Source organism: Mytilus californianus, unplaced genomic scaffold (assembly GCF_021869535.1).
Source record: "Mytilus californianus isolate M0D057914Y unplaced genomic scaffold, xbMytCali1.0.p SCAF_6, whole genome shotgun sequence".
NCBI classification, from domain to species: Eukaryota; Metazoa; Mollusca; class Bivalvia; order Mytilida; family Mytilidae; genus Mytilus; species Mytilus californianus.
This window is the reverse complement of record NW_026262712.1, coordinates 34034593-34059380: the sequence shown is the minus strand read 5'-3', so window position 1 is coordinate 34059380 and position 24788 is coordinate 34034593. Positions and strand designations below refer to the sequence as shown.

The window sequence follows — 24788 nt, the reverse complement described above, 5'->3', positions numbered from 1 at the left end:
ACACAAGACAAACACTAGTTTACATAGCATAACACAAAACACTAACTTAATAATGAGCAACACAATCAGAACTTAAAATGATAGCCAAGGCTCCGTCTTGAAGACCGTACTTTGACCTATAATGGTTTACTTTTTAAAATTTTTACTTGGATGGAGACTTGTCTCATTGGCACTCATACCACATCTTCTTATATCTATATAAGAGTGAATTCAGGTGCTCTTAAAGACATGATGTATTTTAGATTGCAACTACAAATAATAAAATGCAAATCAACTAAAAATAAACTGTTTATTAGAACTCAGATTTGGCATTTATGATTCACACACATAATCTTTTAATAAATTATGAATTTATGTTGGCTTCCACATATAATCTTTTAATTATGAATTTCTGTTACATAAACAGGGTTCATCACAGAATGAAAATCAAAGGTGGGGGAGAGATGTCAACATATATCAAATATTGTACCTATTTACATAGTTTTCTATTTTATATTTTCAGGACCATGTTACAGATTTACTGACCACTATTGATGCATGCCAAGTTCATTTGGACATTGTGAGTGTTCACAGAGATTATTTTGACAAATTTTTATAATTTTCTTTAGTTAATTATAACTTGAAAAGGACCATCTGGATAGAGTATCCTCCATGAATTGATCATCAATATTACAGTTTATGTAATTGCCCCCAAAAAATGTTTGAAGAAAAAATTGAGAACCTTATAAAAATAAACCAATAGTAATATCTACAGGTTAGAATTGCATAACTTATTTATCAATTAATTTAAAAAAATATATATTCAACTTTTAATAATGTTAAGGTTTACTGTATTTTTCACTTGATTTTTTTCAGGCCTTGAACTATGACCTTACCAAACAATACCTTGACCTCATGGTGACCTATGTGTCAATCATGGTTTTGGTGTCAAAAGTTGATGACAGAAGATTAGTACTGTCTCTGTTTAATGTAGCACATGAATTTCTCCATGGTGCAGGGTTAGTATATATATATTAAATGTATGTCATTTTTGTTTTTTCAATGGTCAACAAAAAGAAGACCCTTTTCAAAAAAAATTAATTTAGGCATGACAGTGCAATCAGTGTTAAAAAAAAGACACAGATTCTTTATTGAATACAACTTTTTTTTTGGAATATTTAGAAAAAAAATGAAAACTTGAGTTAAAGCTGGTACTGCAAAATCAACTTAAATTGTAGTGTATATATACCTGTCTTGAAATTATTTGAATATTGAATTTCAAAAAATTGTATATTTCCAAAAAGTTTCAGTATACAAAAGTAACGAGAAACTTTTTTTGCATTAATTGAAAAAATATATCAATGAGATGTCACCTGTGACATTTATAAATCAGATGGACCAGATTCTTAAAAAGACTTCACAGAGTCAATGTTAAACTTCTTTGTGTATTAGAATATGGGAAATTTGCCATACTATGACATACTACTAGCATGATTTCTGCTGAAATAATTCATTATGAAAATAAAATATCTATCAAAACTGTTATTTTTATGCCCCACCTTTGATAGTAGAGGGGCATTATGTTTTTCGGTCTGTGTGTCTGTTCGTTCGTCCGTCCGTCCATCCATGCGTCTGTCCCGCTTCAGGTTAAAGTTTTTGGTCAAGGTAATTTTGATGAAGTTGAAGTACAATCAACTTGAAACTCAGTAAACATGTTCCCTATGATATGATCTTTCTAATTGTAATGCCAAATTAGAGTTTTTACCCCAATTTCACGGTCCACTGAACATAGAAAATGATAGTGCGAGTGGGGCATCCGTGTACTATGGACACATTCTTGTTTACGATATATTTGAAACAATATCATACTGAAAATATGCATTTATAAGATGTGTATTTGCAGTTAAGATGTAAAATGGTTAATTATCAATTAATAATTTAACATTTATTTTGCACTTTTTTTATAAAAAATATTCAACAACAACTTTATGTAACCAAACACATGCTAATTGAATTAAGAAAGAATATTTTTTGGACAGCACTTGATTTTGCATACAATAAATCAGTAACTAGTAATTATAACAATTCTTTTATTGAAATTTCAGCGATGCCTCCTTTCCCAGACTTGGGCAAATGGTGCAGGATTACGATCACCCAATGAAGAAGATGTCAGAGGAGTTTGTACCTCATTCAAGGGTAAATAGATAACACCTACATTTAGGACTTTTAAAGAGGAACAAGGTGGAATTCATAATTGGCAACAAACATTATACAACTATTGACTTTTGATGAGGTTGATACAATAATTTATCAACCCCAGAGATATGATTTTCATCAAGGCTTTTTATCCTTCACCAATTTTCTAGTATTTGCTAAAGATACTTTTAAAACTGCTCCTTGTTTTTATACTAAATATTTCATATGCTTTTGCAGGTGCTCACTTTTATAAGTTGAAATATTTAAAAAAGTTTACTAAAAGAATACATCTAAAACAAGAAGAAGAGAAAAAAATACACAGAAAACAAGAAAAGAAAAAACAAGAATTTGCATAACGTCATAAACCTACGTCATTGACGTTGCCTTGGAATATCTATATTTAGGTACATGGACGCTGGTCCAAATCCTATATTAACCTCTCATGATTTTCCCACAGTGAATATAATATTTTATGAAAGAAGACTGTATGCTTTTAGCCAATGACAAAAGAGAATTTTTATTTGTGATATAATAATTTAGAATATTAGTTTGAATGCATGCTTTTGTAATATTAAAGATATTGAAGCTATTACTTTCAATGCATGTGTTCTAGAGGAAAAGTTAGATGAATGTCATTGAACTGGCAACACAAAATATATTTCAAAATATGAAATCTATTATACCGACATTGACCAACAAAATTGCCAACTTACATCATTAACCAGTGGCATTTATTTGCCAAAATTAGCAATTTTTAAAAGTGTTTGGGAAATTGTTTCTTAATTTAGAATTTTAGTTGTTTCTGAATGTATAATTTTTCTGCACTGACATTAAGCTTAGGGCTATTCCAGGAAAAAAAAAGATACGGACGGGTTGGACACCACATGATATAATTTTCTGTTGGTAATAGAGTTGAAAGTAAATTCAATTCATTTACAAATGAAAATAAAACTTATGGGAGGTAGGCTATAAGTAAATTGTTGTCAACCCCCGCCCCTCTCCTTTATATGTTTTCCTGGAACAGCTCTTAATAAAATCAATTGAATATTTTCAGGTTTTGATCCCAGCCATTATGTCACTACACGTAATCTATCCCAAAAGGAATTTAACAGCAGAAATGATGAGATCTACACAGATGTTAAGTTTGCTAGCAGAACCTGCTAAAATAATGAATAGTCCCATCACAGATATGGTAAGAACTCTACAGTTAGTACAGCATTTGATGGCAATGCAATAAGAAAAGAAAAGTTGCTTGTTTCTGATTTCAATTCAAGCGATATTTGTATTTGAAAATCTTTAACTTACTGTTAGTTTTTAAGGAAATACAATATAAACAAGTACAAACATTTTTTTATTGTAAAAATATTTGGTAAAAGGGAGGCAACTCAATAATTTTTTCAATCTTTTTCCTTGGCTTCATAATATCTCCAAATAACAACATGCAAAGAAGCTAAACTGTAAAAAAATTCTCTAGATAGACCTTTAAAAAAGAAATGATCTCATATCCACCATATTGTTAATTTTTCATTGTCCTCTCTAGATCATAAGAGGGCTTGGCCATTTGAGTGATTGACTATTTGGTAAATTCAAATGATGATTTTTAAAACCAATACTATATATATCAGGATATTTTGATGTATGTCTTTTTTTGTTAATTTCATGGTTGGCATTTTAGTATGAAATGTACCTAAAAAAATATCACGTTCCATTTGAATGCACTGTGCTATACCTTAAAACTTAGAGCAAACCATAAACACATCAAAGTTCAACTGTCCTATCTAAGGCCCAAACCCCAAACAAAACTGGATGCAAAAATAACCAGTATTGCATAATATTATTAATCGAATATTTTTAAGGATTTTTGATTCGTTAAAACTTGATCACATGTACATTTGTATTTGCTCAGTTTGCACGCCAATACTGTTGTGTTTAGCTTTTCGTAGGTCAAAAACAGCATATTGCACAGGGCATACAGCATGTTACTAAAAATAGATTCTAGAAATCCCCAATTTTACATTGTTCATGCTATAGTTGTTGATTAATAATATAACAATTGTAGCCTTTGGTTGAGGTCAATACGATGTTATATCGACCCAGAGAAGCATATCGACCTCGGACTTCGTCCTCAGTCAATATGCTTCTCTTAGGTCGATATAACCTCGTATCGACCTCACACAAAGGCTATAATTGTATATTACTGCTAGGCATTCTTTTTATATTCATGATTGGCAGATGTTGCTGATTTTGTTAAGGAAAATTGAAGTTGCTATTCACTGTTTTACAGTAACTGATTTGTTTACAAACTTAGTTATAGAAAACATTTTGAATGGTAAATAATGTTTGCACAATTATTTTACAGGTTCAATGTGAATATCTGTCACAAGACGTCATGGAGAAATGGATAATTTGTAAGTATTACACATACTGTGAGGTCTTGTAAACAATATTTTCTCTAATTCATTGCTGATTTTTACTTTCTGGGACTGGTTAATATTTTTTTATAATCAAAGTGTAATTTGGTTATTATCAGTTCTTCAATGGTCAAAATTGAATTAAGAGTTGTGAATTTGTTATTGTTTTGTCACAAATAAAGTTCCATATGCCTGCTGATCTCTCAAAATAAAATAAAGAGAAATGGTATGATTGCAAATGAGACAACTATAAACCAGTGTCAGAATGACACGTATTTTAAGCAATTGTAGGTAACTGAATGGCCTCCATCAATCAAATGAGACAACTTTAGACCAGTGTCAGAATGACACATATTTAAGCAATTTTAGGTCTTCATCAATGAGCAAAACCAATACCATAAAAAAGGCATCAACATACCAAAATGTCAAACATTTCAAATGAAAAAACCAACTGCCTGATTTATGACGAAATAATGAATGAAAAACAAAAACTGTGGATTCATTTATTTTCGTTTGTATCAATTTTTTGTGGATTATGAAAAACTTGCACTTTCATGGAATGTCGGTCAATGAAATACAGACAGGTAGAAATTTATGCATCTTTATAAAAGTGAAAATGGAAATATTCATGATATTTGGCAATTAGAAGAGACAAGAGGATTGTACACACACAAAATTATTCAAAATATTCAGCAGGAAAAAAGATTATTTGATTGTGCACAATAGACTTTTGCCAAATATTGGGAAGATTGAAATAACTTGTATTTATACAGTTTAATTAATTCTAACAATAAGATTAATTATAGAATTGGGCTCATAGCATTAACATAAAATATTAAATCTCTTTAAAAAATATTTTGGATTCCTTTCCACAGTTGGATTGATGTTATGTTACCAGTATTTACAAGAAGCTAAGGCATGGGACCTGTGGAAACAAGTTTTACAGTCAGGGTATATTGTACAGTTATGTAGAGATGAGGTGTTACACATCCATGGATTTATTGTATCATTCTTTGAAACAATTAAAGGGTGAGTAACAAAGTTTGATTTATCGTTGTATTTTTTAGTATGAAGAAAAAAATTGGAGGTCATTTCCCAGCTATCTGAAAAAAAGTTTTTCCATTAAATTGTCCCTCACCCTGCACGTCCGAATTTAAAGTATACCTACTCTAAATACGATTGGCTATAAAGAAGATAAATGCAGAAATAGGATTGCTGCTCTCAGAATGCTCAGTAACTTATTATATTCTCTTGCGATACAATTTTTATTTTAATTAATTGTACAGATTTCTATCATTCAGAAAACATATAAATACAATCATGTATTAAAAAAATGTAGCAGCAACTGTATATATATAGTAACTGTGACTAACTGAAATACCATAAAACCACACCCGTACAAACTGTTGAAACTTTTCTCGTGCCCATGCACCTTACATTAAACTTTATGAATAGTAAATACTGTTGCAGAATTAGTTATACTAGTATTGATCTATATATAAGTCATACAAATAGCAAACGGGAAAAACCCACTTTTGAAACGAAATATATTTATATGTAAACATTTACACATTTGGTCAAGCCTTCTCTTTATTTTGTATGAATCTTACCATTCCCAAGGTTAGAATTGGTATTACAGTTTAAACATTATTCCTAAATAATATGGTTGACAGTGGTAGTACTCAAGATCTTAAAAATTGTCGGACTTTTGTCAAAATGTTTCAAAACTGATTAATGACACAGTCAAAGTTAATGCATAGTTTCCATTAAATTTGTCAGAAAAAGTATTTTGACCTTCAGATGTCTTTTATGTTTCTTCTTTTGTGTTTTTAGGTTGTTGTCTAATTGATAACTATACCACATCTCCGTTTTTACAAAATGTAGTATTTGGTGTGGTATTGGTTTTGCTCATTGTTAAAGGCCGTACCTGACCTATAGTTGTGACTTCTACTACATTTGGTCTCTGGTGGAGAGTTGTTTCATTGGCAATCATACCACATCTTCTTATTTTTATATCTGATTCATGTTTAGTTATGAACATATAACACTATTTATTCAATCTTAAAGATAAGAAATATTTTTGAAGCTTATCTGTCTTCAATTTAGAGATAATGTATGTTTTGTATAGAAAAATATCTCTAGATTGAATATATTTTACAACTTTCCAATACATATATTATTTTGATTGATTTTGCATTTTCAACAATTTTAGACACAACATGAAAAAGAAAATAGATGATGTGAGAGAATTCCAACATAGTGCATTGCAGACCTCGTAAGTACCTAGGGTCATATAAGCATACCTTTCCCAATATTTTTTACCAAGAAACACAAATGTTCCTTCAATTGGCCAGGTATTAACATTTCTTGGTCTCCACAATATAAACATTCTGTCTTCAGTTGCTATTACCTTGGTTTGACTTCAAAATACTGCTTTCCAAAATAGTTTAATACCCCGCCGCATTTTTGTGCCTGTCCCAAGTCAGGAGCCTCTGGCCTTTGTTAGTCTAGTATGTTTTTTAATTTCAGTTCATTTATATGTTTTGGAGTTTAGTGTGACGTCCATTTTCACTGAACTAGCACACAATTTTATTTAGGGGCCAGCTGAGGACCACCTCCTGGTGCAGGATTTTCTCGCTTCATTGAAGACCCATTGGTGGCCTTCGGCTGTTGTCTGCTCTTTGGTCGGATTGTTGTCTCTTTGACATATTCCCCATTTCCATTCTCAATTTTAATACAAGTTCATTAATTAGCCTGGTGAACTCTTTTAAGCTAAATTACAATAATGAAAGCTAATATGAGCCAGCTATTAGAATAAGTTTATGTATGTCAACTATGTTGAAAAGTACCAAAGAGTTCTTTGCAGAAATAGATTTTCAATATAAACAAAGATAACTATCTTTGTTGACAAATACGAAATCAATGTCAATTAGACCAAAATCTAGTAATGTGTACACACACACTCATACACTTTTCTATCAAAAGGTAAGCATAAACTAAAAATAAAATTAACTTTTTTAGGATTTTTTTTATTGGAAAAGAAGGAATGACACAAAATCTTAACAGGCTTGACAAAATCTAATCAAAGGAAACATGCTTTTTTGTTGTTCTTCTGTTCTGACTTTAGGCCATACAAAAAAAACAAAATGCCTATGTTCTCAGGCCACTTTTTAAAATATGGATGAGGGAGGGAGGCCTTTTTTTTCAGAAGAAGACAGTTGTGTTTCTTTTTTTCGAGAAATTTCATCAGATCCGCTGCTTCAGCTGTCTAGATATATCTTATCAATCATGATCTGCTTACCCTTCTAGGGCACAAATGTGTATTTGCATCAAAACTTTGCTCGTATGTGAGATTTGGCAAAAAATTTAAGTAATCTAGCATCAACTATGTCTAGTCAATGCTAATTAACAACCTCAATAGAAACGTAACTTTTACATTTTCGTCAAGTGCACAGACGACTCCGTTTACTTATTCATTCATAAACACAAAATCAATATCAGACCGTATATGAAAAAATTCCAAATTTTGACGAAACTAAAAATCGACGCAGGAGTGTTATTAGGGAAGCCTGAGAACCTAGTATATTTTTTTTTGTGACCTTATTATTCTTATACAATATTTTTGATTATGTTACAGGCCAGGAATACACAAGGAAAGAAGAAAATTTTTAAGATCAGCTTTACGAGAACTGACACAAATATATGCTGATCAACCAGGCCTTCTTGGACCAAAGGTAAAAAAGAAATGATAAAGTCTTATTTGGAGATATTATGAAGCCAAGAAAAAATATTGAAAAAATTATTGAGTTGCCTCCCTTTTACCAAATATTTTTACAATAAAAAATGTTTGTACTTGTTTATATTGTATGTCCTTAAAAACTAACATTAAGTTAATGTTTTTCAAATACAAATATCGCTTGAATTGAAATCAGAAACCAGCAACTTTTACATAATTTGGTCTAGTTGAAAGATGTCTCATTGGAAATCATGCCACATCTTTTTATTTTTATAAACATGAACCTCTGGCCTTTGTAAGTCTTTAAAGTTTTTTTAATTTTGGTTCATTTATATATTTAGTGTGACGTCCATTAGCTGAACCAGTATACATTATTGTTAAGGAGCCAGCTGAAGCCTGCCTCCGGGTACGGTTTTCTGATGTTGAAGACCCATTGGTTGCCTTGGGCTGTTTTCTGCTCTTTGGTCGGGTTGTTGTCTCTTTGATGCATTCCCCATTTCCATTCTCAATTTTATCATGCTCTATTTATATTTTCATATATTTTAGTTTTTGTGTCAATTTATTGTGGAAAAGAGAAAATTCATTATTTCACTGATTCAAAAGATTTTGATTTACATCTTACCTTTGTTTATAGGCATTGTATGTATGGCAAGGCTTGTCCGTCGCCAGAGATGAAATTCACTGGTTACTTCGACACTTTGATAATCCTCCATCAAAAAGACACAACATTAAACTATCACAAGAAGATTTTGTTGACAGGTAAACACTTGTAGTTTTTAAAGATGTTCGCTCCTCTTGTTTTTGATTTTTTGCCAAATATTCGGAATCCTCTGGTTTATGCATGTAATGCCATTAAAAATTTTGCCCGCTGACCCCTACTTTTCACTCCATAATTTGATTACATAAAGTCGAAAATATCATCTTTGAAAATCTTATAAAATCCTTGTTATTTTTTCATCGTTTTTGAAAGAAAAAAGGTTCCAATGTTAAACGTATGAAAAATCTAGAGAGAATTATTTCCCGCCAAATTTTCAATGGTTTATATCTCGAAAACAAGAACACTGACCCTCCATTTTTTTCTGCTTTTTTAGTTTCTGTATTTATATACTATCAAGTTATAACAGTCTTTGAAAGAGCTTGTTATTTTGAAACAGAGTAGCGAACATCCTTAAGTCTATTACAGGCAATTGGCTGTTTCGGATTCTAAAGGACTATGGGTAATTTCATTGTTTGTACCCCAAAATGAAAATAACGTCACATCATTGGTTGAATTTCCATTGTTTACGGACGTTTTAACCAATCACAATGTTTTGGTGTACACTTTTGAAAATATTACCCAGAATGCATTAGATTCTAAAAAGGAGAATTAAACATTTACATTTGAATTTATGAGAATAAGAATACTTTATTAGTTTCAAACAACAGGAAAAATATGAAAACTATGTTCTTTTAACAAGATAAGTTGGAAAGATAACTTTGTGGAATTGATTTGAAAATTTACAGGTATTTTTAAGTTACCCTGGCAGTCTCATTTTTGATTGGATGTCAAAGTAAAATGAAAATATGATAAATCCAAATTGTATGGTGGTCAAGAATGAAAAAAATTAGTATCGAACATAATCTTTATTGTCTCATTGGTAATTATACCATATCTTCTTTTTTAAATATATATATCTTGTTCCAAATTATTCTTGAGTTTTGTGGGGTTAAATGACCACAAATGTAAATTCAACAAAATGCATATTTTCTTTTAACTTTCATGTACAATTTGTTAAAACCACAAGATCAAGTATCCACAAAAAAGCAAGTTTTCAAACAGATCCAAGAAAAATGGTATTCTCAAAAATAAACACATCCACAATTTATTTTACACTAATCAAGGTATTTTGACCATGATTTTCTACATGATTATTTAAAAAAATTCTGACAAATATTGTTACACTTCTGAAAAACTAATTACCATTATCTAATCAATTTTCTTGGAGGATTTTGAAATTTTGTTCATTTATTTTATTTTATTTTGGAGCATTACATTTGTTAAAAATCAAGTTTATAATCTATGGTTTGATCTTTTTTTTTTTAAAGAATTATGAATATTGAACACAATTTTGATTATTGCCCTTGTACCTTTTATATTTCTCAATTATATTGAAAATGCAATCATGTAAAAATAAATCATGTTTTTCGTATCTTGTAGACAATTACCAGAGTTGCTGTTTTACATGGAAGAATTAAGAGGTAAGGATTAATTAAAACTTGTCCCCTGTTCCTGGTCCTGGTTTCTTCTGAGAGTTAAGTATGCAAATTGCAAAACTGTTACCTATAATTGATTATATCTTTTGTCATTTAAACTATTATATAGAGAATCACTGAAGCATGACCAGAGTTGGCCCCCTCTTAGGCAGTCAGTGGGCCCCCACTTATGAAAATTTCTGGATCCGCCACTGTTCAACACTCAAGATCTGAAAAAAAGACACACTATGTGAAAATGTTTTCAAATAAAATTGAGAATGGAAATGGGGAATGTGTCAAAGAGACAACAACCCGCCCAAAGAGTAGAAAACAGCCGAAGGCCACCAATGGGTCTGCAACACATTGAGAAAATCCTGCACCCGGAGGCGGGCTTCAGTAGGCCCCTAAACAAAAATGTGTACTAGTTCAGTGAAAATGGACGTCACACTAAACTCCAAAACATATACTACTAATGAGTCAGTTCTGTCTATAATTTCCATGAAAGTTCTGTCATAAAGTATGTTGACCTTCAGATAATTTGTCTTGTTGGGTTGCTGTCTTATTATTTAAACACAACATCTCCTTATTATATAATTTTCTTACCTTGTTGAAGATTTACATATTTTATAAAGTATTTTATTTTACTTTGCAGGTTTAGTGAAGAAATACAACCAAGTTTTACAGAGATATTTTGTGCAATATTTGTCTGGTTATGACTCTGTCCTGTTAAATCAACTAATACAGGTAATGGGTTTTTTGTTGTTATGTAACTTGATTAATGGAAAGATTTTAAAATTAGGTTAATGCATTAGGTTCAAGCTGCAGCTCTTATAACGAATATGCAGGAGGTATTTGCTACTAGATATAAAGCAAGCAACCAACAAATCAATTAATTAATCAAGCTGTAGCTAAATTTATGGGAAAATGATTTAAATTATCTTGATTAATGGAAAGATTTTAATCTGTAGATTTATAAGGAGATTCTAGATTTTTGAAACCATTTTGAGCTGTGGACAGATTTTTATACGACCACAAAAAATTTTTTGTGGTCGTATATTGGTATGACGTTGGCGTCGTCGTCCGAAGACACATTAGTTTTCGCACTCTAACTTTAGTTTAAGTGAATGGATCTCAATGAAATTTTACCATAAGGTTCAATACCACAAAAGGAAGGTGGGGATTGATTTTGGGGTTATGGTACTAACAGTTAAGGAATAAGGGGCCAAAAAGGGGCCAAAAATAAGCATTTTTATACGACCGCAAAAAAATTTTTGTGGTCGTATATTGGTATGACGTTGGCGTCGTCGTCGTCCGGCGTCGTCGTCGTCGTCGTCCGGCGTCGTCGTCGTCGGCGTCGTCCGGCGTCGTCCGGCGTCGTCCGAAGACACATTGGTTTTCGCACTCTAACTTTAGTTTAAGTGAATGGATCTTTATGAAATTTTACCACAAGGTTCAATCCCACAAAAGGAAGGTTGGGATTGATTTTGGGGGTTATGGTAATAACAGTAAAGGAATTAGGGGCCAAAAAGGGGCCAAAAATAAGCATTTTTGTAACTTCCAGACATAACTTGTGTGTTAGTGTATGGATCTCTCTGACATTGTACCACAAGGTTCCATACCACTAAAGGAATGCTGGGATTGATTTTGGGGGTAATTGCCTCCAAATTTTAGGAATTAGGGGCCAAAAAAGGGGCAAAAAACAAGCATTTTTCTAGTTTCATGACAATAACTTGTGTGTAAGTGTATGGATCTTTCTGAAATTGTACTACAAGGTTCAATATCACAAAGGGAAAGCTGGGTTTGAGTTTGGGGGTAATTGCCCTAAACGTTTAGGAATTTGGGGCCAAAAAGGGGCCAAAAAACACATTTTTTTCTAGTTTCCAGACAATAACTTGTGTTCAAGTGTATGGATCTCTCTGAAATTGTACTGCAAGGTACCATACCACAAAGGGAAGGCTGGGATTGAGTTTGGGGGTGATGAATCATAATGGGGGTTCAAAAATTTTGGGGGGGGATTTATTTTTTTTTCCTTTTTTTTCTTTTTTTCCTTTTTTGTTTCTTTTAAAATTTTCCATTTTAAGTTGGTTATTTCTGATTTATATTTAAAATCAAATAATAATGATATGGTAGGAGATACACACCAAACAGGATGTGTAAATTATTATATAATAAGTATTGTGCAATAGCAAGAAATTTTCAATTGCACAGTATTGCACAATAGCAAGAAATCTTCAATTGCACAGTATTGCGCAATAGCAAGAAATATCCAATAGCACAATATTGCACAATAGCAAGAAATTGTCAATTGTACAGTATTGCGCAATAGCAAGAAATATTTAATAGCACAGGATTGTGCAAAAGAAGATACTTCCTATAAATTGCTTATTTCTTGACCAATTTCAATGGGGTTTTATTCTTGATTTCATGGGGTTCTTTAATATGCTGAATCTAACCGTGTATTTAGTTTTTGGATTTTGGGCCCCGTTTTTAAATTGGTCCACATTGAGGTCCAAAGGGTCCAAAATTAAACTTTGTTTGATTTCATCAAAAATTGAGTTATTGGGGTTCTTTGATATGCCAAATCTAACTGTGTATTTAGATTCTTAAATTTTGGTTCTGTTTTCAAATTGGTCTACATTAAGGTCCAAAGGGTCCAAAATTAAACTTAGTTTGATTTTAACAAAAATTGAATTCTTAGGGTTCTTTGATATGCTGAATCTAAACAAGTATTTAGATTTTTGATTATGGGCCCAGTTTTCAAGTTGGTCCAAATCGGGGTCCAAAATTAAACTTTGTTTGATTTCAACAAAAATTGAATATATGGGGTTCTTTGATATGCTGAATCTAACCATGTATTTAGATTTTTGATTTTTGGGCCCCGTTATCAACTTTGTCCACATTGAGGTCAAAAGGGTCCAAAATTAAACTTTGTTTGATTTCATCAAAAATTGAATTATTGGGGTTCTTTGATATGCCGAATCTAACCGTGTATTTAGATTCTTAATTTTTGGTTCCGTTTTCAAATTGGTCTACATTAAGAATAGCAAGAAATATTTAATAGCACAGGATTGTGCAAAAGAAGATACTTCCTATAAATTGCTTATTTCTTGACCAATTTCAATGGGGTTTTATTCTTGATTTCATGGGGTTCTTTAATATGCTGAATCTAACCGTGTATTTAGTTTTTGGATTTTGGGCCCCGTTTTTAAATTGGTCCACATTGAGGTCCAAAGGGTCCAAAATTAAACTTTGTTTGATTTCATCAAAAATTGAATTATTGGGGTTCTTTGATATGCCGAATCTAACCGTGTATTTAGATTCTTAATTTTTGGTTCCGTTTTCAAATTGGTCTACATTAAGGTCCAAAGGGTCCAAAATTAAACTTAGTTTGATTTTAACAAAAATTGAATTCTTAGGGTTCTTTGATATGCTGAATCTAAACATGTATTTAGATTTTTGATTATGGGCCCAGTTTTCAAGTTGGTCCAAATCGGGGTCCAAAATTAAACTTTGTTTGATTTCAACAAAAATTGAATATATGGGGTTCTTTGATATGCTGAATCTAACCATGTATTTAGATTTTTGATTTTTGGGCCCCGTTATCAACTTTGTCCACATTGAGGTCAAAAGGGTCCAAAATTAAACTTTGTTTGATTTCATCAAAAATTGAATTATTGGGGTTCTTTGATATGCCAAATCTAACCGTGTATTTAGATTCTTAATTTTTGGTTCCGTTTTCAAATTGGTCTACATTAAGGTCCAAAGGGTCCAAAATTAAACTTAGTTTGATTTTAACAAAAATTGAATTCTTAGGGTTCTTTGATATGCTGAATCTAAACATGTATTTAGATTTTTGATTATGGGCCCAGTTTTCAAGTTGGTCCAAATCGGGGTCCAAAATTAAACTTTGTATGATTTCAACAAAAATTGAATATATGGGGTTCTTTGATATGCTGAATCTAACCATGTATTTAGATTTTTGATTTTTGGGCCCCGTTATCAACTTTGTCCACATTGAGGTCAAAAGGGTCCAAAATTAAACTTTGTTTGATTTCATCAAAAATTGAATTCTTGGGGTTCTTTGATATGCTGAATCTAACCATGTATCTAGATTTTGGATATTGGACCATAATAGGTGAATGTCCAATTTAAAATTTTTAAGTTCTTAGACCACATTCAATCTGTGTTAGAAACCTATGCTGTGTCAAATATTTAATCACAATCCAAATCCAAAGCTGTATCAAGCTTGAATGTTGTGTCCATACTTCCCCCAACTGTTCAGGGTTCGACCTCTGCGGTCGTATCAAGCTGCGCCCTGCGGAGCATTTTATTATTTGTTGGCCTGGTATCAAAATGGTTCATATTGAGGTCAAAAGGGTCCAAAATTAAACTTTGTTTGATTTCATCAAAAATTGAATTATAGGGGTTCTTTTATATTTCAGATCTAACCATGTATTTAGATTTTTAATTTTGGGTCCCGTTTTTTAAATTGGTCTACATTAAGGTCCAAAGGGTCCAAAATTAAACTTAGTTTGATTTTAACAAAAATTGAATTCTTGGGGTTCTTTGATATGCTGAATCTAAACATGTGTTTAGATTTTTGATTATGGGCCCAGTTTTCAAGTTGGTCCAAGTTGGGGTCCAAAATTAAACTTTGTTTGATTTCAACAAAAATTGAATATATGGGGTTTTTTGATATGCTGAATCTAACCATGTATTTTGATTATGGACATTGGACCATAATAGGTAAATTAAAAAAAATCAAGTTCTTAGACCACATTCTTTCTGTGTCAAAAACCTATGTCGTGTCAAATATTTAATCACAATCCAAATTCAGAGCTGTATCAAGCTTGAATGTTGTGTCCATACTTGCCCCAGCTGTTCTTGGTTCGACCTCTGCGGTCGTATCAAGCTGCGCCCAGCGAAGCATTTTATTGTAACTTCCAGACATAACTTGTGTGTAAGTATATGGATCTCTCTGACATTGTACCACAAGGTTCCATATCACAAAGGGAATGCTGGGATTGATTTTGGGGGTAATTGCCTCCAAATTTTAGGAATTAGGGGCCAAAAAGGGGCAAAAAACAAGCATTTTTTTAGTTTCATGACAATTACTTGTGTGTAAGTGTATGAATCTCTCTGATATTGTATCACAAGGTTCCATATCACAAAGGGAATACTGGGATTGATTTTTGGGGGTAATTTCCTCCAAATTTTTGGAATTAGGGGCCAAAAAGGGGCTAAAACAAGCATTTTTCTAGTTTCATGACAATAACTTGTTTGTAAGTGTATGGATCTTTATGAAATTGTACTACAAGGTTCCATATCACAAAGGGAAAGCTGGAATTGAGTTTGGGGGTAATTTCCCAAAAAGTTTAGGAATAAGGGGCCAAAAAGGGGAAAAAAATAAGCATTTTTCCTAGTTTCCAGACAATAACTTGTGTTCAAGTGTATGGATCTCTCTGAAATTGTACTGCAAGATACCATACCACAAAGGGAAGGCTGGGATTAATTTTGGGGGTAATTCCCTCAAAATTTTAGTAATTAGGGGCTATAAAAGGGCAAAAAAACAAGCATTTTTCTAGTTTCATGACAATAACTTGTGTGTAAGTGTATGGATCTTTATGAAATTGTACTGCAAGGTTCCATATCACAAAGGGAAAGCAGGGTTAGAGTTTGGGGGTAATTGCCCTAAACGTTTAGGAATTAGGGGCCAAAAAGGGACCAAAAAACAAGCATTTTTCTAGTTTCCAGACAATAACTTGTGTTCAAGTGAATGGATCTCTCTAAAATTGTACTGCAAGATACCATACCACAAAGGGAAAGCTGGGATTGAGTGTGGGGGTGATGAATCATAAGGGGGTTCAAAAAATTTGGGGGGGGATTTGTTTTTCCTTTTTTTTCTTTAAAATTTTCCATTTTAAATTGGTTATTTCTGATTTATATATAAAAGCAAATAATAATGATATGGTTTGAATAGCATACATGTGAACCTCCCGACAGGAGTACAATAATCCCGTTTTCAGGAGTCTCCTCCCGACCTCCCGTTGAAGAGGAAATATGCCCAACATATCATCTCAGGCATCTGGTGTAACTCACATTACCTGAAGTTATATTTTACCTGTAAATCAATTAACATGCATAATTATATGGCTTCACTTGTCAGCTTGGGTGTCAAACTTACTGGTAATCAACGATTTTTTACCTCAGGCTAACTACTGTTGTGCAACAAAAACGTTGTATTTATTGGGTTACTTCCCTTGATTTATCCTGTTTTAAGTTACTTTCCTTTTAATAATGAAAATTTTTAAAAGAATATAAATTAAATATAAATTGAACAAATAATCATAAAAGGATGGTAAATAAATGATTTTAAATGTCTTAGGACAAATAAAAAAAATAATTATTTTAAAATTATTTGAGGATTCTATACTTCCTTTCAAGGCTTAAATTGAAATTTATATAGTAACTATGACCCTTGTTAAACAGTTAGAATGATTTTCTGAGTATGCAAACAAAAGCTATTTGCAGATAGTTAAACAAATGTTCTGGTTGCAATGATTGTATTATAGAATATGAAGTAAAAAATTTAAAGAACATACTGAAAAAAAAAAGGTTAGATTGAACATGTAGAATATAAAGATGGAGAAACTTTATAAGGACAAGGGTACTATAAACATAATAAATTGGATGGAAAGTTGAAGAAAACACACTTTAAAAGACCATTTTTACAGCACACGGTTACATTTACGACAAAATTTATGTCGATTAAAAACCTCCTGATCTGAGTCCTAATCTCCTGACCAAAATTTCCCAATCTCCTGATCTGAGTTTCACAGTCCATCACATGTATGAATAGGTAAATTAAAAAATTATAAGTTCTTAGACCACTTTCATTCTGTGTCAGAAACCTATGCTGTGTCAAATATTTAATTACAATCCAAATTCAGTGCTGTATCAAGCTTGAATGTTGTGTCCATACTTGCCCCAACTGATCAGGGTTTGACCTCTGCGGTCGTATCAAGCTGCGCCCCAGCGGAGCATTTTATTAAATAGTATGCTAGGATTCTGGCGTCTGCTCAGCTGATCGCAATTATTAGTCCAGATTTTTACTGGATTCAGCTGATTGAGAAATGCAATTTATTTGTGGAATAAATATATTATCGAAGAATTTTTTTTTTTTTAATAAAAACTGAATCTTTATTTAAAAATGCTTTATAAGGGGAGGTAACACAGATTACTTTTTTGTTGTTGATAAAACAAGTGACAAAATTTTTCTATTCAGTATGTACCAAGAAGGCAAGTACAGTGATGTCATCTTTCCTGTTTATATAGCACTAAATTCAGACTCTAAATATGCTCCTAACTTGTAAAAGTGCTCATCAAAGGCCTGTTTCAGATTTAAAAGCACAGGGAGGATGGAAGCCACTCAAATTGATAAATTTTGGACGGTTGCATTTTCTTTAGAATTTTGAAAGAATTATTAGTAAAATAAAAATTTTATATTATTGGTGGTGGAGGGTCTTAAAAAAGTGTGTATCCCATCCCCATGCATTTAAATATGGAACAGCCCTAACATAATTTGAATGACGCTTTTATGAATTAATTGATACTTTGGGCATTCCCGAAAATTTCTTTCAGGAATATGACATATGTGTACGCTTATTGTTAAGAAATACTAAATCTCCTTTTTTTTTGTAGAATTTGGCAGTCTGTCCAGAAGATGAATCCATTATTTTATCATCATTATATAATACTGTTGCATCATTAACCGTTAAACAAGGTTTGTATCTTATTATTGATATAACAAATAACTAGAATCATATTAAGCAAAGACTTATATACCAAAATATAATTCCTTGTTATGATTTTCATGGTATTCTCATTGTTTTTTTGGTTTCAGGGTACTGGGGATTTATTTATTTTCATGGGTACCAACTTTCATGAATTGAGGAAAAAATGTGTTTTTTCGTGGATATTTAAATTTTTGGTTTTGCCAAAGTTTGCATTTAAATCTAGAGAAAATGTGTACTTCATTGAAAAAGAGAGAAAATAAGTTATAAAAAGTAATAAAAAAAGTGGAATCACTCAAATTAGCAAAAACTATTTGCTCATATTATGAAATTGCTAAATTACAATCAATACCAAGAAACACATTCAATCAAGCAAAAAAGAGAAAGGTGGTTGCTACAAACATTCAATTGCCAATAGTATTTATCTTCTAATCAGCCCAAAATAATTTGCCATGATAAAATAAAATCCTTGATTTTCACCCCATTCCCTAATTTTTTTCAGGACCAAAATAGATAATATTCTAGGTATTCTCTATCAATTAAACAGAAGTTTTCACCTAAAATGGTAAAATATAAAAATGGGGTTGACGATCTCGTATTAAGAAATGAATGCTTCATTTTGTAAATTTATTGAGGTGTAAAAGGATTGATTGAAGTACATTTTGTATGAAGGGTGGAAGCGCTTCATTCTAAAAATGTGTGCACAGTCAGCGCTTTTACAACCCTATAGAATTACTATAAATTACTGAAAATAAAAGGCACCTTCTTAAGACACTGTTAAAATTTTCTATCTAGACAACTTCTCCTGTTGTGAAATCCACGAAAAACAGTATCCAGAGAATAATAATGAATTCACCATATTAATTTCATGGTGTATCTAGTAAACAAACAAACTTCCTTTTATTGTACACAATTTGTAACAATCAGTCACCATACACTTGAATAACAATGCTGTAACTTTCTTAAAAAAGTGATACTTTGTATTTAAGTGGATGCAGCTCTGCCATGAGACCTGATTCTTCTTCATTAAGTTTCTTGTTTTAAAGATGTTTGCACTAACATTACCTAAGAAGTTCTTTGATAATCATTTGTTTGGGATAGCATTTATTTTAATTGTTGCAAACACACCAGCAATCGGTATAAACAGAAAATTGGAATAAAAAAGGAGTAGGTTCAGTAAGACCACTTTTTGGCCCCAAAATAAAGCAGTTTTACAAAATTGTTCAAATGTAAACTTTTAGCTATTTATTGGAAAGAAGAATACTTCTATTACATAAATATGGGCTGTTTTTGACAATACAATACACATGTATCATGTACTAGCATCATTAAGTCATGCGAAATTACTGAAATCTTCACAATTTTAGCATTTGAGTTAATTTTTAGACGGTTTTCGTCTTAAATGGATGTGGCCGCATTTGTGTTCATTCTTAATATTTAAATGTAAGTTATATTTGATGATAATACATAACATATATAAAGGTTGAGGATGAACACGGATGCTGCCATTTCCATTTTTGACAAAAAACATCTAAAAAGTGACATATTTTGGCATATTTGATGGATTTTTAATATTTAAGCTTGAATATGAGCGTTTTTAATGACTAAATCAGTTCAAATCTTTCACATAAATTAATTGAATCTACTAAAGTAGACACTTAAGTGTTTAAAAAGTGTCCAAAATCTTTCATCAGATGAACCTGAAATTTGGGGCCAAAATCGGCCCTTACCGGACCTACTCCTTTATCATTTTCTTGATAAGAAACAAGGTCAAACTTGGTCTAATGGCCAACTGTCAGTTAAGTGCAGTCCACTATAGATTGTGTGCTAGTATATGTATGTCACTATAAAACCTAGTAATAATGTTATCTGGCAGTCCTTACTTGAATGTACTGTGAATGTGAAGTTACTTATCAAGTTTCTGTTAGGCACAGATTTCATTCTCAATTGTTTATGTTGTTTTACATTCATAATTTTGTTTTAATTCTTCCCTACTATCAGGATAGCATTTTCTAAAAATCATTTGATTTGGAAATTTGGCTAGTCTGGAAGAAGTGTACATTGCAATATAAAAACTTCATATCAATAGTCAAGTACAATATTTTTCTAATAATAATACTAAAAATATTTATATATGATTCTTTTGAAGATTTACAAATTTTTAAATAGAACTTCAGATTTTAAATAATTGTTAAGTCAATCTATTTTTTTTTGCTTTCTTTCAGTTTTTTTTTCATATGATATGAAAATATTATGAACTACCAAATCAAGGGGAGGTAGTCATTTGTTCACAGGATATAATTTTCCATTGAGATATAAAATAACAGTTAGTAACAGTTATTTCCCTTTTCTGCCATGTTGGAAGGAAACATGCCAAATTCTGTGATAAAATAACCGAATTCAGGTTGTAAAACTGACCATTAGACTTTGTAAAAAGTTTAATAACAATTTTCATTTTTTTAAGTTTGTATAATTCTGTAAGTTAAAAAAAACTCAACCAACCATTTATAAACACTTCAAAATGGCTACCAAGGGAAATAACTCCAACTCGTGTTTCTAAATAGGAAAACTCTAGGGGCTCAAATCATGCTTAAATACTCAATTGATTTTCATCCAGAGTAATCTTTACCGTGACGATCATTTAGGATATGATAGGCCAAAAATAAAATTTATATTGTTTGATGTTGCCAACCTACCCACCTTTAAAGCAGCCTACCCCAAAAAAATTTATGACACAAATCTTTTAAATTTTCTTTAAAAGATTTTTTCCTAATCTAACATAGTTTTCTTGTCTAAAACATGTAACTTATGTTGTTGGCAAAAAAAAAATCCCTACCTCCCTACCCAACCCTACAAGTCATGGTTAGGCAACATCAAACAAAGAATTATTTAAGGGTGGTCTTGGGTTGATTGTTACAAGATTGAGAAGGAAAAAAGGTATTGTTTGAAAATTTCCTTTTGATTTTTGTTTACAGCTGCTTAGAAACTACATCATTTCTCTCCATTTATTATATGAAACTAAATGCTTACTATTTGCCACAAGTTTAGTTCCAGCAATGCAAGAAGAAAAGTTTGCCAGGGGTTTCTTATACCTAATTAACCTAGCTAGTTTAAAGGGTGGTCATTTAAACTTAACTACTGCTTGAAAACTCACATTTAGCATGAAATACAACAACATGTCAGGTTTAATCCACCATTTTCTACATATGGAAATGCCTGTACCAATTCAGGAATATGACAGTTGTTTTCCATTCGTTTGATGTGTTTGAGCTTTTAATTTTGCCATTTGATAAGGGACTTTCCGTTTTGAATTTTCCCTGGAGTTCGGTATTTTTGTTATTTTACTTCTTATGCTACCAACAACTGCAATTCGATAAAAACAATTGTACAACCAGAAAGCATTCGTGAGTATAACTGTTCATTAAAGTGAGAAATTTTCTCTGAGATTTATTTTCACTTATTTTAGAATTAAGATGAAATTGAGGAAAAATAATTTTGTCGAAATTTGAATCTGCATACTGGGTCCTTTTATAGCTTACCATACAGAACAAGTTTTGCTCATTGTTGAAGAATTTCAATGACCTATACTGTAGTTTTTACACGACCGCAAAAAATTTTGTGGTCGTATATTGGTATGACGTTGGCGTCGTCGTCTGGCGTCGTCCGGCGTCGTCCGAAGACACATTGGTTTTCGCACTCTAACTTTAGTTCAAGTGAATGGATCTCTATGAAATTTTACCACAAGGTTCAATACCACAAAAGGAAGGTTGGGATTGATTTTGGGGGTTATGGGATCAACAGTAAAGGAATAAGGGGCCAAAAAGGGGCAAAAAATAAGCATTTTTGTAACTTCCAGACATAACTTGTGTGTTAGTGTATGGATCTCTCTGACATTGTACCACAAGGTTCCATATCACAAAAGGAATGCTGGGATTGATTTTGGGGGTAATTGCCTCAAAATTTTAGGAATTAGGGGCAAAAAAAGGGGCAAAAAACAAGCATTTTTCTAGTTTCATGACAATAACTTGTGTGTAAGTGTATGGATCTTTCTGAAATTGTACTACAAGGTTCCATATCACAAAGGGAAAGCTGGAATTGAGTTTGGGGGTAATTGCCAAAACATTTAGGAATTGGGGGCCAAAAAGGGGCCAAAAATAAGCATTTTTCTAGTTTCCAGACAATAACTTGTGTTAAGTGTATGGATCTCTCTGAAATTGTACTACAAGGTACCATACCACAAAGGGAAGGCTGGGATTGATGATGGGGGTAATTGTCTCAAAATTTTAGGAATTAGGGGCCAAAAAGGGGCAAAAAACAAGCATTTTTCTAGTTTCAGGACAATAACTAGTGTGTAAGTGTATGGATCTTTCTGAAATTGTACTACAAGGCTCCATATCACAAAGGGAAAGCTGGGTTTGAGTTTGGGGGTAATTGCCCTAAACGTTTAGGAATTTGGGGCCAAAAAGGGGCCAAAAAACACATTTTTCTAGTTTCCAGACAATAACTTGTGTTCAAGTGTATGGATCTCTCTGAAATTGTACTGCAAGGTACCATACCACAAAGGGAAGGCTGGGATTGAGTTTGGGGGTGATGAATCATAAGGGGGTTCAAAAAATTAGGTTTTTTTTTTTTTTTTCCTTTTTTTGTCGAGCCTTCGACTTTTGTCGAAAAAGCGAGACATAGCGATCCTACATTCCGTCGGCGTCGTCGTCGTCGTCGTCGTCGTCGTCGTTGTCTTCGGCGGCGTCCACAAATATTCACTCTGTGGTTAAAGTTTTTGAAATTTTAATAACTTTCTTAAACTATCCTGGATTTCTACCAAACTTGGACAGAAGCTTAATTGTTTATGATCATAAGATAATATTCAAAAGTAAATTTTGTAAAAAAAAAATTCCATTTTTTCCATATTTTACTTATAAATGGACTTAGTTTTTCTGCCAGGAAACATTACATTCACTCTGTGGTTAAAGTTTTTGAAATTTTAATAACTTTCTTAAACTATCCTGGATTTGTACCAAACTTGGACAGAAGCTTGTTTGTGATCATAAGATAGTATCCAGAAGTAAATTTTGTAAAAAAAAAAATTCCATTTTTTCCGTATTTTACTTATAAATGGACTTAGTTTTTCTGCCAGGAAACATTACATTCACTCTGTGGTTAAAGTTTTTGAAATTTTAATAACTTTCTTAAACTATCCTGGATTTGTACCAAACTTGGAAAGAAGCTTGTTTGTGATCATAAGATAGTATCCAGAAGTAAATTTTGTAAAAAAAAAATTCCATTTTTTCCGTATTTTACTTATAAATGGACTTAGTTTTTCTGCCAGTTAACATTACATTCACTCTGTGGCTAAAGTTTTTAAAATTTTAACAACTTTCTTAAACTATCCTGGATTTGTACCAAACTTGGACAGAAGCTTGTTTATGATTAAAAGCTAGTATCTAAAAGGAAATTTTGTTCAAATTTTTTTCCATTTTTTCCGTATTTTACTTATATATGGACTTAGTTTTTCTTCCAGTTACATAACAGTTTAAGTTTTTATTTAAAACATTTATTAGATTCATAAACTATCCTGGATTTTTACCAAACTTGGACAGAAGCTACTTACAATCAAAAGATAGTATAGAGAGGAATATTTTTATTAATTTTTTTCCTCATTTTTGTTGAGCCTGTGATAAACAGCAGAAGTAGGCGAGACACTAGGTTCCGCGGAACCCTTACGAATTTTTTCTTTTTTTCCTTTTTTTTTCTTTTAAAATTTTCCATTTTAAGTTGGTTATTTCTGATTTTTATTTAAAAGCAAATAATAATGATATGGTAGGAGATACACACCAAACAGGATGTGTAAATTATTATATAATAAGTATTGTGCAATAGCAAGAAATTTTCAATTACACAGTATTGCACAATAGCAAGAAATCTTCAATTGCACAGTATTGCGCAATAGCAAGAAATCTTCATTTGCACAGTATTGCGCAATAGCAAGAAATATCCAATAGCACAATATTGCGCAATAGCAAGAAATTGTCAATTGTACAGTATTGCGCAATAGCAAGAAATATTTAATTGCACAGTATTGTGCAAAAGAAGATACTTCGTATAAATTGCTTATTTCTTGACCAATTTCAATGGGGTTTTATTCTTGAATTCTTGGGGTTCTTTAATATGCTGAATCTAACCGTGTATTTAGTTTTTGGATTTTGGGCAATTAAACTTTGTTTGATTTCATCAAAAATTGAATTATTGGGGTTCTTTGATATGCCGAATCTAACCGTGTATTTAGATTCTTAATTCTTGTTCCGTTTTCAAATTGGTCTACATTAAGGTCCAAAGGGTCCAAAATTAAACTTAGTTTGATTTTAACAAAAATTGAATTCTTAGGGTTCTTTGATATGCTGAATCTAAACATGTATTTAGATTTTTGATTATGGGCCCAGTTTT

General features: G+C 31.8%; 1 protein-coding gene across 12 annotated transcripts in view; it reads left to right on the top strand.

Annotated features, from left to right (window-relative positions):
* LOC127706038 (nck-associated protein 1-like) overlaps window positions 1–24788 on the top strand; it is a 79263-nt gene that overhangs the window by 10979 nt on the left and 43496 nt on the right. For all 12 annotated transcript variants that reach the window (XM_052210435.1, XM_052210434.1, XM_052210432.1 and 9 more), the window contains exons 4-15: window positions 503–559; window positions 856–998; window positions 2085–2175; window positions 3230–3367; window positions 4535–4583; window positions 5462–5615; window positions 6799–6861; window positions 8224–8320; window positions 8957–9081; window positions 10520–10560; window positions 11207–11298; window positions 18256–18337. In XM_052210435.1, the coding sequence (XP_052066395.1) occupies window positions 503–559; window positions 856–998; window positions 2085–2175; window positions 3230–3367; window positions 4535–4583; window positions 5462–5615; window positions 6799–6861; window positions 8224–8320; window positions 8957–9081; window positions 10520–10560; window positions 11207–11298; window positions 18256–18337 (1132 nt within the window). The remainder of the gene's footprint in view (window positions 1–502; window positions 560–855; window positions 999–2084; window positions 2176–3229; window positions 3368–4534; window positions 4584–5461; window positions 5616–6798; window positions 6862–8223; window positions 8321–8956; window positions 9082–10519; window positions 10561–11206; window positions 11299–18255; window positions 18338–24788) is intronic.